Source organism: Podarcis melisellensis (assembly GCF_964234715.1).
Source record: "Podarcis melisellensis genome assembly, chromosome: 13".
NCBI classification, from domain to species: domain Eukaryota; kingdom Metazoa; phylum Chordata; class Lepidosauria; order Squamata; family Lacertidae; genus Podarcis; species Podarcis melisellensis.
The window spans coordinates 26,402,502-26,417,506 of record NC_138545.1 but is presented as its reverse complement, the minus strand read 5'-3'; the positions used below and the strand labels follow the sequence as shown (position 1 = coordinate 26,417,506).

The 15,005-nt window shown below is 41.0% G+C and overlaps 4 protein-coding genes across 4 annotated transcripts in view; 2 read left to right on the top strand and 2 right to left on the bottom strand.

Annotated features, from left to right (window-relative positions):
- Positions 1-15,005, top strand: part of LOC309354852 (vomeronasal type-2 receptor 26-like) — a gene marked incomplete at both ends in the record, with an annotated part of 356,212 nt that overhangs the window by 172,037 nt on the left and 169,170 nt on the right. The window lies entirely within an intron of this gene.
- On the top strand, positions 4,608-5,540 carry LOC309356113 (olfactory receptor 10A5-like; the record flags this gene model as incomplete). The annotated part of the gene is made up of 1 exon (XM_081887292.1): positions 4,608-5,540. The coding sequence occupies one exon, from the start codon at positions 4,608-4,610 to the stop codon at positions 5,538-5,540; it is 933 nt and encodes a 310-aa protein (XP_081743418.1).
- On the bottom strand, positions 9,428-10,360 carry LOC309356112 (olfactory receptor 6Z7-like; the record flags this gene model as incomplete). The annotated part of the gene is made up of 1 exon (XM_081887291.1): positions 9,428-10,360. The coding sequence occupies exon 1, from the start codon at positions 10,274-10,276 to the stop codon at positions 9,428-9,430; it is 849 nt and encodes a 282-aa protein (XP_081743417.1). The 5' UTR covers positions 10,277-10,360.
- LOC309356111 (olfactory receptor 6Z7-like) lies at positions 13,710-14,642 on the bottom strand (the record flags this gene model as incomplete). The annotated part of the gene is made up of 1 exon (XM_081887290.1): positions 13,710-14,642. The coding sequence occupies exon 1, from the start codon at positions 14,556-14,558 to the stop codon at positions 13,710-13,712; it is 849 nt and encodes a 282-aa protein (XP_081743416.1). The 5' UTR covers positions 14,559-14,642.

Genomic DNA, 15,005 nt, shown 5'->3' with positions numbered 1-15,005 from the left:
GTGACTACTTCCCTCTTCTTAAACTCTCTTACAGCAACACCAACCTGGTGGAAAATATGGGTTTCGCTGTGGCTGCCATATTCACAGTTCCCCCTTTTGTTCTAACTTTAACATCCTATTCATATATTATTGCTGCCATCTTAAGAATACCCTCCGCCACTGGGAGACAAAAGGCCTTTTCCACCTGTTCCTCTCACTTGATTGTAGTTTCAATTTTTTATAGTTCACTAATGATTGTGTACATGTTACCAAAGGGTGAAGTCAACAGAGGCATGGAAAAATTTTCCTCTCTCCTGTACACAGTTTTGCCGCCTCTTGCCAACCCATTCATATACAGCCTGAGAAATAAAGATGTCAAAAATGCCCTGAGAAAAAAATTTGGTAAACTTGTGTCATGCAAAGCAATTCTCATGAAGTGAATTAATGTGAAGAAGAAGCAACAATGTGATTTTCTCTAGCATCTCTTTTGGTGGGTGATATAAAGGTCAGTCGCTGAATTGGATGTGTTGATCTGTCTATTTGCGGTGCATGAATGTTTTAGGGTTGTTGTTGTTTTCCCTGAAGAAAAAGAAATTGGCATAAAAAATATAGATGACAATTAAAAACACATTTAACCTCTGCCCACCAAGAATTGTTGTTGTTTAGTCATTTAGTGTTGTCCAACTCTTCATGACCCCATGGACCAGAGCATGCCAGGTACTCCTGTCTTCCACTGCCTCCCATAGTTTGGTCATGTTAGTAGCTTCAAGAACACTGTCCAACCATCTTGTCCTCTGTTGTCCCCTTCTCCTTGTGCCCTCAATCTTTCCCAGCATCAGGGTCTTTTCCAGGGAGTCTTCTCTTTTCATCAGGTGGCCAAAGTCCTGGAGCCTCAGCTTCTGGATCTGTCTTTCCAGTGAGCACTCAGGGCTGATTTTCTGCAGAATAAATAGGTTTGATCTTCTTGCAGTCCATGGGACTCTCAAGAGTCTCCTCCAGCACCATAATTCAAAAGCAGTCATAGAATTAGAGACTCCTTAAACCTCCCCACATCTTTTCCCTCTGATCCAGACACATAATACCTTGGATGCTGGTTTTTGTTAGTTGGTTATTGTGTATAGTTTTATTTTTGTTTTGTTTTATCCACCTGAAGGCATCTGCTCCACTTATGACATCCATTTTGTGTTATACCAAACCCCCATGCTGACCATATTGTGTATACAATATCTGTTACTGGCCATGTTTTCTGGGACTGATGGGAGTTGCAGTCCAACAGCAGTTGGAAGACCACATTTTTTTTACTTTCAATTTATCTTATCAAAGACTGGAGAGAGTCACATATTGAAAGTCTCCTCTTCTACACAGCTTTGCTCCTTTACCAAATAAAGGCGCCCAAATAAATTTGCTTATATAGAAATTTTTCTGGGTATATGTTCAATCAGAACTGATGTGCATAAATCTGTCAAAGAAAATATAAAAAATGGCATAACAAAACAACTGGGGTTTGGTGGACATATATAAGTCTTTAATATATTGAGGTATATGAATGGAGCTCTACTCATGCACCTGGAGTTCTCCTACCTCTGCCCACACTTCATACTACCAAAATATGTTCTTCAGATTTCCAGCAGATTTTGAGTGTCTACAGGGAGCTGCTGGGAGGAAGGAGAAGCAGGAAAAGTTCTACAGCACCATCCAAAGTTTCTTGCACAAGAAGAACAGTTGCACATAGAATTATAACCCTTGGGATTTAATTAACAGCCCCTATGAATAACATTTTCAAGTTATCCATATTTCTTATAAAAAACAATAAATAAAGACCTTACAAGGGGATAAATTAGAAACCCATTGGAGAGGCAGAATGGCTAAATTCTAAATTCTAAAACTAAACATAATCGCTAAAGTTTTGTATGTTTGTATGCATTTGAAGTTGCAATCAATAAATTGTGGAAGTTGGGGGGATGGCAGAAGTTGGTAATTTCTATTTTATGGAATGGGAAGAAATCTAGGCTGCCTCTTATAACTACAGAAAGTTTGACAACGTGGGAGTATTTCCTCTCCTAACATACTTTTATACCATTTAGCATCAAGCCTTAAATTCATTGCATAATTGAGGGGCACAGAGAATATCATTCTAATCTGCATTTTAATATAAAATAATAGTAAAAATACCACTTGAATATTTACTGTCTTTAACAGGTATATATATTATTTTGATATGTGGACACTTCATCCTACTTCATAATATTTTTTGCAGACAAGACCTCACAGAGTGGTGCATAGTTTGATGGGGAAAGCAGCATCTGATGTACACAAAACTAATGTCAAAACTGCATTCATGAAATATTTCCTCCTGCAAAATTGCAACAAATGATCATAATGTGCAATGTTTCTATTCCCAATGGGTTACGACCATCTCAGTTCCTGAGAGTACATCCTACTGTTACCCACAGTGCTTATTTTATTTTTATTATTTGTCACACACAGAGAATTGTGCTGTTAGTCCCAGAAATAAAGCAATAAAGAAGGTTAATATATCAAAGGATGCGCTGGGATGCCAAGGTATGGGGACTGGCCAAGACTCTCAAAGGACCAGATGAATGTCAGATGCTCTTTGAGCTCAGGGAGATCCACAGTGTTGTGACATTTAATTGCTGTGCAGAACTCGTCTCATTCTCCATACATTCTCTGTGTACAGTAGCTTGTGTTTGCAAAAGATTATTTTCTTAATAAGGCTTGAGCGGTCACTGCTATGTACCTTCCATTACAAGCCACAAACTGGAAAACCCACATTTTCACTTTCAGCCTAAAATTATTCATAGGACAATAGTTTTATTGGCAAACGGTTTATGATTTTAAAATAGATCTGATTTTGTTGTTCTGATAAGGGGTATGCATTACTGGTATGACATTCATGTCACAGTATTGAGAGATACATTAACAATGAATAAGGCAAAGTGAAGGAAAAGATCTAGGAAATGCGTGATCTACCATTAGTTCTTTTTGCTTCATGAAATATCTCAGCCCCGAATAGCAACCAGAGAATGACAGCAGTTGATGAGAAAAAAAAATGAAGAAAGATGGGTAAATGAAGAGGGAGTGGGGGCTTTTAAATACTGTGCTCCTGTTACATCTTTGTGATCTTTTCAATGCTTGGCAAATTACTTTCTTCTCAGCTAGATCTTTAACTTATGTCCCAGGTCTTACTTTCATTGTGTGTGTTTTTTAAGTTCATATTGCTTAATATCATATTTTAATATGTTTCTTTTAATATGTTTCTATTTCTATGAATAGGATGTTAAAGTTAAAATATGTTTCTTTGTGTGCTTGTGTGCAATTTCCCAAAGAATGTATGTTATAGGACAGTCATATACAAGGCAGTAATATTTTGCCCAATGTGGGGCTCAAACCAACAACTGTGAGATTAGGGGTCTTAAGCTCTACCCACTGATCTATCCCAGACTTCTTTACAATAATGATCTGGATCCAGATCAGGTCTGGATTCATTTATGCAAAATTCGATTCAAATTACTGAATGTTGTTGTTTAGTCGTGTCCGATTCTTCGTGACCCCATGGACCAGAGCACGCCAGGCACTCCTGTCTTCCACTGCCTCCCGCAGCTTGGTCAAACTCATGTTCGTAGCTTCGAGAACACTGGCCAACCATCTCGTCCTCTAAAGTCCCCTTCTCCTTGTGCCCTCAATCTTTCCCAACACCAGAGTCTTTTCCAGGGAGTTTTCTCTTCCCATGAGGTGGCCCAAGTATTGGAGCGTCAGCTTCAGGATCTGCCCTTCCAGTGAGCACTCAGGGCTGATTTCCTTCAGAATGGATAGGTTTGATATTCTTGCAGTCCGTGGGACTCTCCTTCATGGATCACTGCCTTGTTGTGGCAAAGGGGCAGGGCAACCCAAGTCATAGTGGAGAGTTTTGACCAAGTGTGATCTACCTGGAGCAGGAACTGGCAGGCCACTTCAGCATCCCTGCCAAGAAAACTCCATGGACAAAGACAACAGGCATATAAAAATTACAGAATAAGGGCAATAATTGATTCTTACTATTAGCTATCTGCCTATTGAAGATATGTAGTCCAGTGCAGCGTGAATGCGGAAGTGAATGACTTTGAAGGTTGCATATTTCTTCTTGCAATATTTATCAATGTTTTATCTGGTACTGAGATTATGTCTCATTTTAATGTATCTTAATATCATAGAATCATAGAACTGTAGAGTTGGAAAGGACCCTGAGGATCAATTAATGCAACCTCCTGCAATGCAGGAATATGCAGCTCTCCCATATGGGGATCAAACCTGAAACCTTGGCCTTGTCAGCACCACACTCTAACCAACTGAGCTATCAGCTTTTGATACTTTGCAAAAGATTGGTTTTTTCTGATTTTTATGTGTTTTACTTACATTTAGAAATATAATTTTTGTCCCTTAAAGTGAGAAGTAGACTTTGATTTTCTATGTGCATTTGCTATTTTATTTCTAAAATTGATTCATTTCTGTTGAGATTTGTAAACCACTTGGAGATTTCTGGTGAAACATGAAGCAGAATATAAATTATCTCCCTGTCTCTGTATAGATACTTATCCATTTCTCTTTTCAACAGTATTTCATTCTGCTCAATGTTGAGAAACCAGACAACAATTACAGAATTTATCCTCCTGGGATTTGGGGAATTCTATGAATTGCAGACACTTCTTTTTCTGACTTTTCTCATCATTTACATGGTGACCATAACTGGAAATACTTTGATTGTTGTCCTTGTTGTCACTGATCACCATCTACATACTCCCATGTACTTCTTTCTTGGGAATCTTTCCTTCTTGGAGGCTTGCTTCAGCTCCAATATATTTCCAAGAATGCTTTCATCTCTCCTGACTAGAGACAGAACAATTTCCTTCAATGGCTGCTTCACACAGTGGTATCTCTTTGGTTCTTTGGAAGCTGCAGAATGCTGCTTACTCTGTGCGATGTCTTATGACAGGTATCTAGCAATCTGTAAACCATTGCATTATGCAACAACTATGAAAACCAATACTTGTATCAATTTAGCTGCTGCATCTTGGCTCAATGGCTTTATTGGGTTTTCTATATTACTCATTCTGATGCTAATGTTATCATTTACTGGCCCCAGGGAAATGGATCATTACTTTTGTGACTACTTCCCTCTTCTTAAACTTTCTTGCAGTGACACCAGTGTGTTGGAAATTGCAAGTTACATTGTGGCTGTCATATTCACATTTCCTCCTTTTGTTCTAACTTTAACATCCTATTCATATATTATTGCTGCCATCTTAAGAATACCCTCTGCCACTGGGAGACAAAAGGCCTTTTCCACCTGTTCCTCTCACTTGATTGTAGTTTCAATTTTTTATAGTTCACTAATGATTGTGTACATGTTACCAAAGGGTGAAGTCAACAAAGAGATGCAAAAACTTTCCTCTCTCTTGTATACAGTTTTGCCACCTTTTGCCAACCCATTCATATACAGCCTGAGAAATAAGGAGGTCAAAAATGCCCTGAGGAATAAAATTGGTAAACTTGTTTCAGGCTAAGCAATTCTCATGAAGTGAATTAATGTGAAGCAGGAGCAACAATGTAATTTTCTCTAGCATCTCTTTTTTGGTGGATGATATAAAGTTCAGTTGCTAATTTTGATGTGTAGATCTGTGTATTTCCAGTGAATTACAGTTTTAGGTGTTTTTTCCCCCCTGAAGAAAAAGAAATTGACATAAAAATATAGATGACACATTTAAATGCATATTTTATTATAACACATATCCTTAAATGGTGTTTCGTTATTAATTTGAAGTGATCATGCCATTATTAGGCCGGTTGTTATCTGAATTTGTTAGTCACTATTTTTTTAAAAAACAACAACCTTGAAATAAATGTTTCAAAGTGTCTTCAATCATCCCCTGAAAAGAAATTGGTCAATGATAATTTTTTTATTGAAAATCACTCAAAATTGTTTAATCTCTTTGTTTAATGTCTCAGTCAGCCTTACCCTTATGTTCTATTTTTAAAGTATTTTATGTTTTCTTGTATTTACATACATTTTTCATATTTTTCTGTGAGTCCATGGTATAAAATTAATTAATTAAATAAATTTTTTAAGAAGAATGAAATAATCTATTTAATAAATTGTGCGCCCCTTCTTCTTGAAAAGTGGGACAGGAAAACACCTCTTAAAATGGCAAACAGCTTGGGTCACAGGAATAAAGAAGCAAACAGGCATTCCATTTCTGATGTCTCCATGTCCAGAGTGACAGAGGTAGAGACAGTTCTGACTCAGGATATGACATATTATTTGAAACCCAGTCTCCCAGGTCCAGCTCTGCTACTTTAACCGCTATACAACCACTGGCTCTCAAATTACTCCTATTCAGCTCTCCAACATGCTGGCAGGGGCTTCACTAACTGAGGGGCTGTAAGCTGTGACTTTACTATCAGACGTGCCTAAATAGAGGCATCTGACACCACAGGAGCAGAACACTTTTTTGTCAACCTGCTTGAGCCCTTCTCTAGATCTAGCTCCATACTCCAAATTCCATTGGTCCACTACCTAGGCTCTGATATATATTTAGGGTCAAGCTTTAGGCTCCCACAATCTGCTAGGATTCTCTCTCGGGCAGTGCTGGATTTATGTATAGGCTAAGTAGGTTGAAGCCTAGGGCCTCAAAACCTAGGGGGCCTCACCAGTCTGCGAATTCCCAAGCAGGCAATCTCCTCATCCAAAATTGCAAACCCAAGACTTCATGTGAGGGCAGGGCAACTTGGACCTCTAAATCTAGGGGGCCTTGCCAGCCTGCCCACTCCCCAGTACCACAGTCTCCCCTCTCCCCAAATTGTAAACCCAAGACGTCATGCAAAGGCAGGGCAACTCAGGCCAGGAAACTGTGAGACTCGGGGCTAGCCAGTGAGGCCCAATTTGAAGCAGTAGGGCACAACTTGTATTTTTTTTTTTTGTAGGGCCCCAGGTCACAGCCAAAGTTTGCAAAAAGCATACAGATACAAAGAAAATCCATCTAGATGGCCCTGGTGTGGAGGGGCCCTTAAGAGCGGCACGTGGGGCCCAATTTGGCCAAATTGCTTCAATTGCCTTAAGGTCAGCCCCGATGAGACTGTCCAGGGGTTGGACTGAAAAGCCCTGCACCTTCTAGGTCCCTGGTGTCACTATTCAGAGTACAGACCCAAGGACCTGTTAAGAAATGGGGGGGGGCACTTATTGGAAATCAGTTCTGTCACCTCTCTCCCCACCCCAAACCCTGAGACAATGAGCCCAGCCACCTTTTATTCACATTCGCATAAGCACTACACTACAGCATGACCATAAACCTGTACTTCAGCAGCTGAAATATACACCCAATATGTAGCAATGGAGATTTATGTTACTGCTTTATGAATGAACACTGTGTTTTATGAATGGACTCTGTATTTTGTGAATTGCCTAAGAGTCACAAATAGGGAGCTCTAGAATCTGACAGCTAACCAATCGGGTACAGTGGTACCTCAGGTTACAGACACTTCAGGTTACAGATGCTTCAGGTTACAGACTCTGCTAACCCAGAAATAGTACCTCAGGTTAAGAACTTTGCTTAAGGATGAGAACAGAAATTGGGTGGCGGTGGCGTGGCGGCAGCGGGAGCTCCCATTAGCTAAAGAGGTACCTCAGGTTAAGAACAGTTTCAGGTTAAGAACGGACCTCCAGAACGAATTAAATTCTTAACCCGATGTTCCACTGTACTACCAAACAGCGACCCCTATTGCTGAAAGCAGGAAACCAGCAAGGAACGGTTCAGCTTAGCCTTTGCACTGTTGACTGAACACCTCCTGCTGTGCAGATGATGGAGAAAGCTCATAAATTGCATCCATTCTGGTGTCCTGGCCAACTCTATTACACTGGTGTAAATCCTGCTCACAAGTGGAATAGCCTAGGGCCTCTCTTCATCTAAATCCAGCCCTACCTATGGGTGGCGCTGTGGTCTGAACGACTGAGCCTCTTGGGCTTGCCGATCAGAAGGTCGCAGTTCGAATCCGCACAACAGGATGAGCTTTTGTTGCTCTGTCCCAGCTCCTGCCTACCTAGCAGTTCAAAAGCATGCCAGTTCAAGTAGATAAATAGACAGCGCTGTGGCAGGAAGGAAAATGGCCTTTCCATGCACTCTGCTTTCTGTCATGGAGTTCCGTTGCACCAGAAGTGGTTTAGTCAGGCTGGCCACATGACTCGGAAAGCTGTCTGTGGACAAACACTGGCTCTCTCGGCCTGAAAGCGAGATGAGCACCACAACCCCATGGTCGCCTTTGACTGGACTTACCTGTCCAGGGGTCCTTTACCTTTTTACCTTATTGGGGAATCTGTCCGGTGGACACCTGTGGAAGCAAGCCATTGATGGAACTCATCTCATTTTCTGCTTCATTGGGACTCACACTGCCAGGCAAAACCACGCTGTGTAGATTGGGCTTGGAATGGAGTTACACACATAATTGTGTATAAGTGTGTAATAATAATGATCACAGCAGGTGGCGCTGTAGGTAAAACCTCAGTGCCTAGGGCTTGCCGATCGCATGGTCGGCGGTTCGAATCCCCGCAGCGGGGTGAGCTCCAATCCTTCGGTCCCAGCTCCTGCCCACCTAGCAGTTCGAAAGCACCCTTAAGTTCAAGTAGATAAATAGGTACCGCTTTATAGCGGGAAGGTAAACGGCGTTTACGTGTGCTGTGCTGGTGCTGGCTCGCAAGAGCAGCTTCATCACGCTGGCCATGTGAACCGGAAGTGTCTCTGGACAACGCTGGCCCCTGGCCTTTTAAGTGAGATGGGCGCACAACCCTAGAGTCGGACACGACTGGCCCTTACGGGCAGGGGTACCTTTACCTTTAATAATGATCAAATTAATAATATGAAGGATATGAAGAACAGAACAAAAGAAAAGAAAAGTATCACCCCTTCCTGACAGAGAAGGTAGAAACTCTCCTTCATTGGAAGTTTCCAAACAGATTTTGGATGGCCACCTTTCCAGGACTCTTTAACTGTGATTCATGCATTGCTGGGAGAGGACTAGCTAGTGCCTTCCAACTCCAGAATTCTGATTCTAAGAAACTCACAGGCACACATAAGCAGGGCAAGGAGGATGAAAGTGGGTTGCAGCTCCAGGTGTTGCTGTCAATGTGGAGAAAGGAAGAATTCAAAGGAAGGACAAAGTAGGAATACATTATTTTTATTAAGCAGAATACTAAGTACGCATGGTAAAGCAGTATGAACAAAAACACACTTTAGAGACAATTTACTGTAATATTTCATTACAATATTACTAAGAGAACTAGGTCAACTTGCACACTATTTCAGCGTTTTCTTCAGGGTGGGGCTAAAAGGGGTGAAATAGTTCAAGGAAAACACACCTGAAATTCTGATTATGAAGTTGCTTCACCACTGCTTTTTCTTAATCATTGTAACAATTCTCTCCAGCTTCTTGGAGGAATGCAATACTTTCCAAATAATTTCCCTATGGCATGCTTTACCTCCTTATTTCTCAAGCTATATATAAGAGGATTTGCGACAGGGGGTAGGACTGTATACAAGAGAGAGAAAGCTTTGTTGAGATCACGGAGTGCTTCTCTCTTCGGTAACATATACACTATCATGATGGCTCCGTAGAAGGTAGAAACCACAATAAGATGAGAAGAGCAAGTGGAAAATGCTTTTTTCCTCCCAGTTGTAGAAGGAATTTTCAAGATGGTAGTTATGATGGCTATGTAGGATGTCAAGGTGAGGAGAAAAGGCGGCAGGGTAAATATGAATGCCAGGACAAAACTCATAACTTCCACCAGGTTGGTGTCACTACAGGAAAGTTTTATAAGTGGGATAGTATCACAAAAATAATGATCAATTTCATTGGGGCCACAGTATGTTAACTCTAGCATAAATCTCAAAAGTATTAAAGCAGCTATAAGTCCATTTATCCACGACAAAACCGCTAGTTGCATGCACTTTTGCGCATTCATAGTTGTTGTGTAATGCAGTGGTTTGCATATTGCTAAATATCTATCATATGACATTACTGAGAGAAGATAGCATTCTGTTGCTATTAGGTAACCAAAGAAAAAGAACTGCACAAAACAGCCGCTGAATGAAATCACATTTTCCTCAGTCAACAAGCCCACCATCATTTTGGGCATGACATTTGATATATAGCAAGTCTCTAGGCACGACAAGTTTCCCAGGAAGAAATACATGGGCGTATGTAGATGCTGATCAACTACCACTAAAATTACAATGAGTACATTCCCAATCATGGCTGCAATATAGATCAATAGGAAAACAAAAAATAGGATATTTTGCCATTGACCGAATTTTCCAAAACCCAAGAGGATATATTCTGTAACATTCATCTGCTTTCCTCATGTAGTCTGTTCCATAGTTTATGAAGTGCATTCATCAGAGATTAAAGAGATCTTGGAATCTATTTTTGAAAAAAGTGATAACATTAAAGTTAATAGATTAGCCTGGCAGGTGAATTACCTGACCCAGAAGAGCAGCAAATGAACAGATAGGACACCAGGAGTTGGGATGAAATCAGGCCAAATCTTTATTGATGGCACCAAGCATGGTACAGGTTGGAATGGCAGTAGGGGCAGGATCAGTTCATCATTCCAGTCACCTGATGCTAGTGTAGTGGAATCCAGCAGTTGGACTAAGCCAAGCCTGCACCATGGGAGTTGGCCAGTGCTAACCTTGTCATGGTGCAAGCCAAGTTGGCAAGTTCTCACTGGGCAAAGAGAATGAGGATTCTATCCAGGCAGAGACCCCAACCTGAGGTGCCATGACCAGTCCCCACTATCTCGGGCCCTTTAAGGGGGCTCTCCTTTATACTAAGTTGATTTATCCTAGTGTCATTTCCATCCCCCATACCAAGACAGCAATTTCCCACCTAACAAAAGAAAGCCATCATTTTCAAGGTAGCAAGTGCTCCCAAGTCTTATGAAAATCGTATGTAAATTGCAGAACAGAGTGGGGTCCCATCACAAAAAAACAATGCTTATATGTGTTATGATGCACATGTGTCCAATGTTTATAAGTTTGCATTTCAGAAACATTTATCATGCATATCTCGTAGCATGACATGGGGCTCCCAGTGGTCATCCATAAAAAGGAGACCAATATGGTCCACACCCAACTTATCTCAGCAGCATCAGGTATACTTGTAACACTGGTTATGCATTGCCTAAATATTACAATTCCTGAATGTTTCACAACATTATTGTTGAAGTTCATGGATTAAAATCTGTTTCTTATTAAGTTGATCAGACTGAAAATTTGCAGAAGGATAAGTGAGACAGAAAGCTGCTTACCTCCATGGCATGAAAGACACATTTTCTCCTTTCTCATCTTCACTTTATTCAGAATTAAGGCACATCTGTCTTCTTTCGTTCTTTCCTTCCTTCTTTCCTCTATCCTGCCTGCCTGCAATTTAGAATACAAGATATCTGAGATGTTCTGTTCTATATGTGTTGTATGGCATGAGTTGTCCTGCAGGGAATATCTTTCCTGGTTACCATTTCTTCAGTTCAGAATCACAGGAGAATACATCCCTAGATGCTTCTAGTCTTTTCAGATCAGTGCAGGAATTTTTAAAAAAATCAAATCAAAATAAAACATAAACCATTATACCCAGCTTCTTCAACTTATATGAGTGCCAAAGACTAGAAGCAACACTAACCTCAGATTTTTATAAGTAAATAGCAGGTTCACAGCTGATGGAATGTGGAAGGCTGCCTTATCTTATGCTATAGTGCATAAGAATGTAAGAAAAGTTCTGCTGGATGAGACCAAAAGCCAATCTAGTTCACAATGACCAACCAGATGCCTTTGGGAAGCCTGCAAGTAGGACTTGAGTACACAGCAGCCTCCCTACTTGTGACTGCCAGCAACAGGCATACAGGGGCATACTCTCTGCAACTGGTGGTATCCTAATATGTCTGCAGCTGAGCAGCCAACTCTTACTAAACTACCTTTTCCCAGGAGGTTAGTCAGGGAATTAACATTTAGAATTCTGCTACAGAAGCAGAATATATAATCATCCATGATTGAAGCGTTAGTAACCTGGCCAGCAAGGTCTCTCATGACTAGCATCTGACCAACTAGGATACACCAATAGGTGCAACTCACGGATGGCTGACTCCAGAATGCCTTCTGTTTTGCTCTCTCTGCTGCCACAGCACTGATGGTGGTGATGGCTAGCAGGGGGCTTCTGAGGGTAGACTTTTCTCTCTACCCATAGAGAAGAGTTGTGAAATCCTATGGTCCCTGGAACACCTTCCCAGGAACCATCAGATCATTGTATCCATTCTGGTGTCCTGGCCAACTCTCTTACACTGGTGTAAACCCTGGTTCACCAGGAGCCCAGAATAGCAGCAAATAAAATCTGCTCATATGTCAGCAACTGATAAGATTTGTCATCCAGTTCTTCCAAAGTCTTCCTAAATTATAAAGCTCCAAAATACAGGCCAAAAGAGAGCAGGTCTGGGAATAGCGAGGCATAAAATGGGCACCACCAGTGAAAAGGCCCTGCTCACAAGTGGAATAGCCTAGGGCCTCTCTTCATCTAAATCCAGCCCTGCCTATGGGTGGCGCTGTGGTCTGAACCACTGAGCCTCTTGGGCTTGCCGATCAGAAGGTCGTGGTTCGAATCTGCACAACAGGATGAGCTTTTGTTGCTCTGTCCCAGCTCCTGCCTACCTAGCAGTTCAAAAGCATGCCAGTTCAAGTAGATAAATAGACAGCGCTTTGGCAGGAAGGAAAATGGCCTTTTCATGCACTCTGCTTTCTGTCATGGAGTTCCGTTGCACCAGAAGTGGTTTAGTCAGGCTGGCCACATGACTCGGAAAGCTGTCTGTGGACAAACACTGGCTCCCTCAGCCTGAAAGCGAGATGAGCACCACAACCCCATAGTCGCCTTTGACTGGACTTAACTGTCCAGGGGTCCTTTACCTTTTTACCTTATTGGGGAATCTGTCGTGTGGACACCTGTGGAAGCAAGCCATTGATGGAACTCATCTCATTTTCTGCTTCATTGGGACTCGCACTGCCAGGCAAAACCACGATGTGTAGATTGGGCTTGGAATGGAATTACACACATAATTGTGTATAAGTGTGTAATAATAATGATCAAATTAATAATATGAAGGATATGAAGAACAGAACAAAAGTATAACCCCTTCCTAGCAAAGAAAATAGGAAAATGTTTATAGAAACTCTCCTTCATTGGAAGTTTCCAAACAGATTTTGGATGGCCACCTTTCCAGGACTCTTTAACTGTGATTCATGCATTGCTGGGAGTGGACTAGCTAATGCCATCCAACTCCAGAATTCTGATTCTAAGAAACTCACAGGCACACATAAGCAGGGCAAGGAGGATGAAAGTGGGTTGCAGCTCCAGGTGTTGCTGTCAATGTGGAGAAAGGAAGAATTCAAAGGAAGGACAAAGTAGGAATACATTATTTTTATTAAGCAGAATACTAAGTACGCATGGTAAAGCAGTATGAACAAAAACACACTTTAGAGACAATTTACTGTAAAATTTCATTACAATATTACTAAGAGAACTAGGTCAACTTGCACACTATTTCAGCGTTTTCTTCAGGGTGGGGCTAAAAGGGGTGAAATAGTTCAAGGAAAACACACCTGAAATTCTGATTATGAAGTTGCTTCACCACTGCTTTTTCTTAATCATTGTAACAATTCTCTCCAGCTTCTTGGAGGAATGCAATACTTTCCAAATAATTTCCCTATGGCATGCTTTACCTCCTTATTTCTCAAGCTATATATAAGAGGATTTGCGACAGGGGGTAGGACTGTATACAAGAGAGAGAAAGCTTTGTTGAGATCACGGAGTGCTTCTCTCTTCGGTAACATATACACTATCATGATGGCTCCGTAGAAGGTAGAAACCACAATAAGATGAGAAGAGCAAGTGGAAAATGCTTTTTTCCTCCCAGTTGTAGAAGGAATTTTCAAGATGGTAGTTATGATGGCTATGTAGGATGTCAAGGTGAGGAGAAAAGGTGGCAGGGTAAATATGAATGCCAGGACAAAACTCATAACTTCCACCAGGTTGGTGTCACTACAGGAAAGTTTTATAAGTGGGACAGAATCACAGAAATAATGATCAATTTCATTGGGGCCACAGTATGTTAACTCTAGCATAAAACCCAAAAGTATTAAAGTAGCTATAAGTCCATTTATCCATGAAGAAACTGCTAGTTGGATGCACATTTGTGCATTCATAGTTGTTGTGTAATGCAGTGGTTTGCATATTGCTAAATATCTATCATATGACATTACTGAGAGAAGATAGCATTCTGTTGCCATTAGGTAACCAAAGAAAAAGAACTGCACAAAACAGCCGCTGAATGAAATCACATTTTCCTCAGTCAACAAGCCCACCATCATTTTGGGCATGACATTTGATATATAGCAAGTCTCTAGGCACGACAAGTTTCCCAGGAAGAAATACATGGGCGTATGTAGATGCTGATCAACTACCACTAAAATTACAATGAGTACATTCCCAATCATGGCTGCAATATAGATCAATAGGAAAACAAAAAATAGGATATTTTGCCATTGACCGAATTTTCCAAAACCCAAGAGGATATATTCTGTAACATTCATCTGCTTTCCTCATGTAGTCTGTTCCATAGTTTATGAAGTGCATTCATCAGAGATTAAAGAGATCTTGGAATCTATTTTTGAAAAAAGAGATAACATTAAAGTTAATAGATTAGCCTGGCAGGTGAATTACCTGACCCAGAAGAGCAGCAAATGAACAGACAGGACACCAGGAGTTGGGATGAAATCAGGCCAAATCTTTATTGATGGCACCAAGCATGGTACAGGTTGTAATGGCAGTAGAGCCAGGATCAGCTCATCATTCCACTCACCTGATGCTAGTGGAATGGAATCCGGCAGTTGGACTAAGCCAAGCCTGCACCATGGGAGTTGGCCAGTGCTGAACCTTGTCAT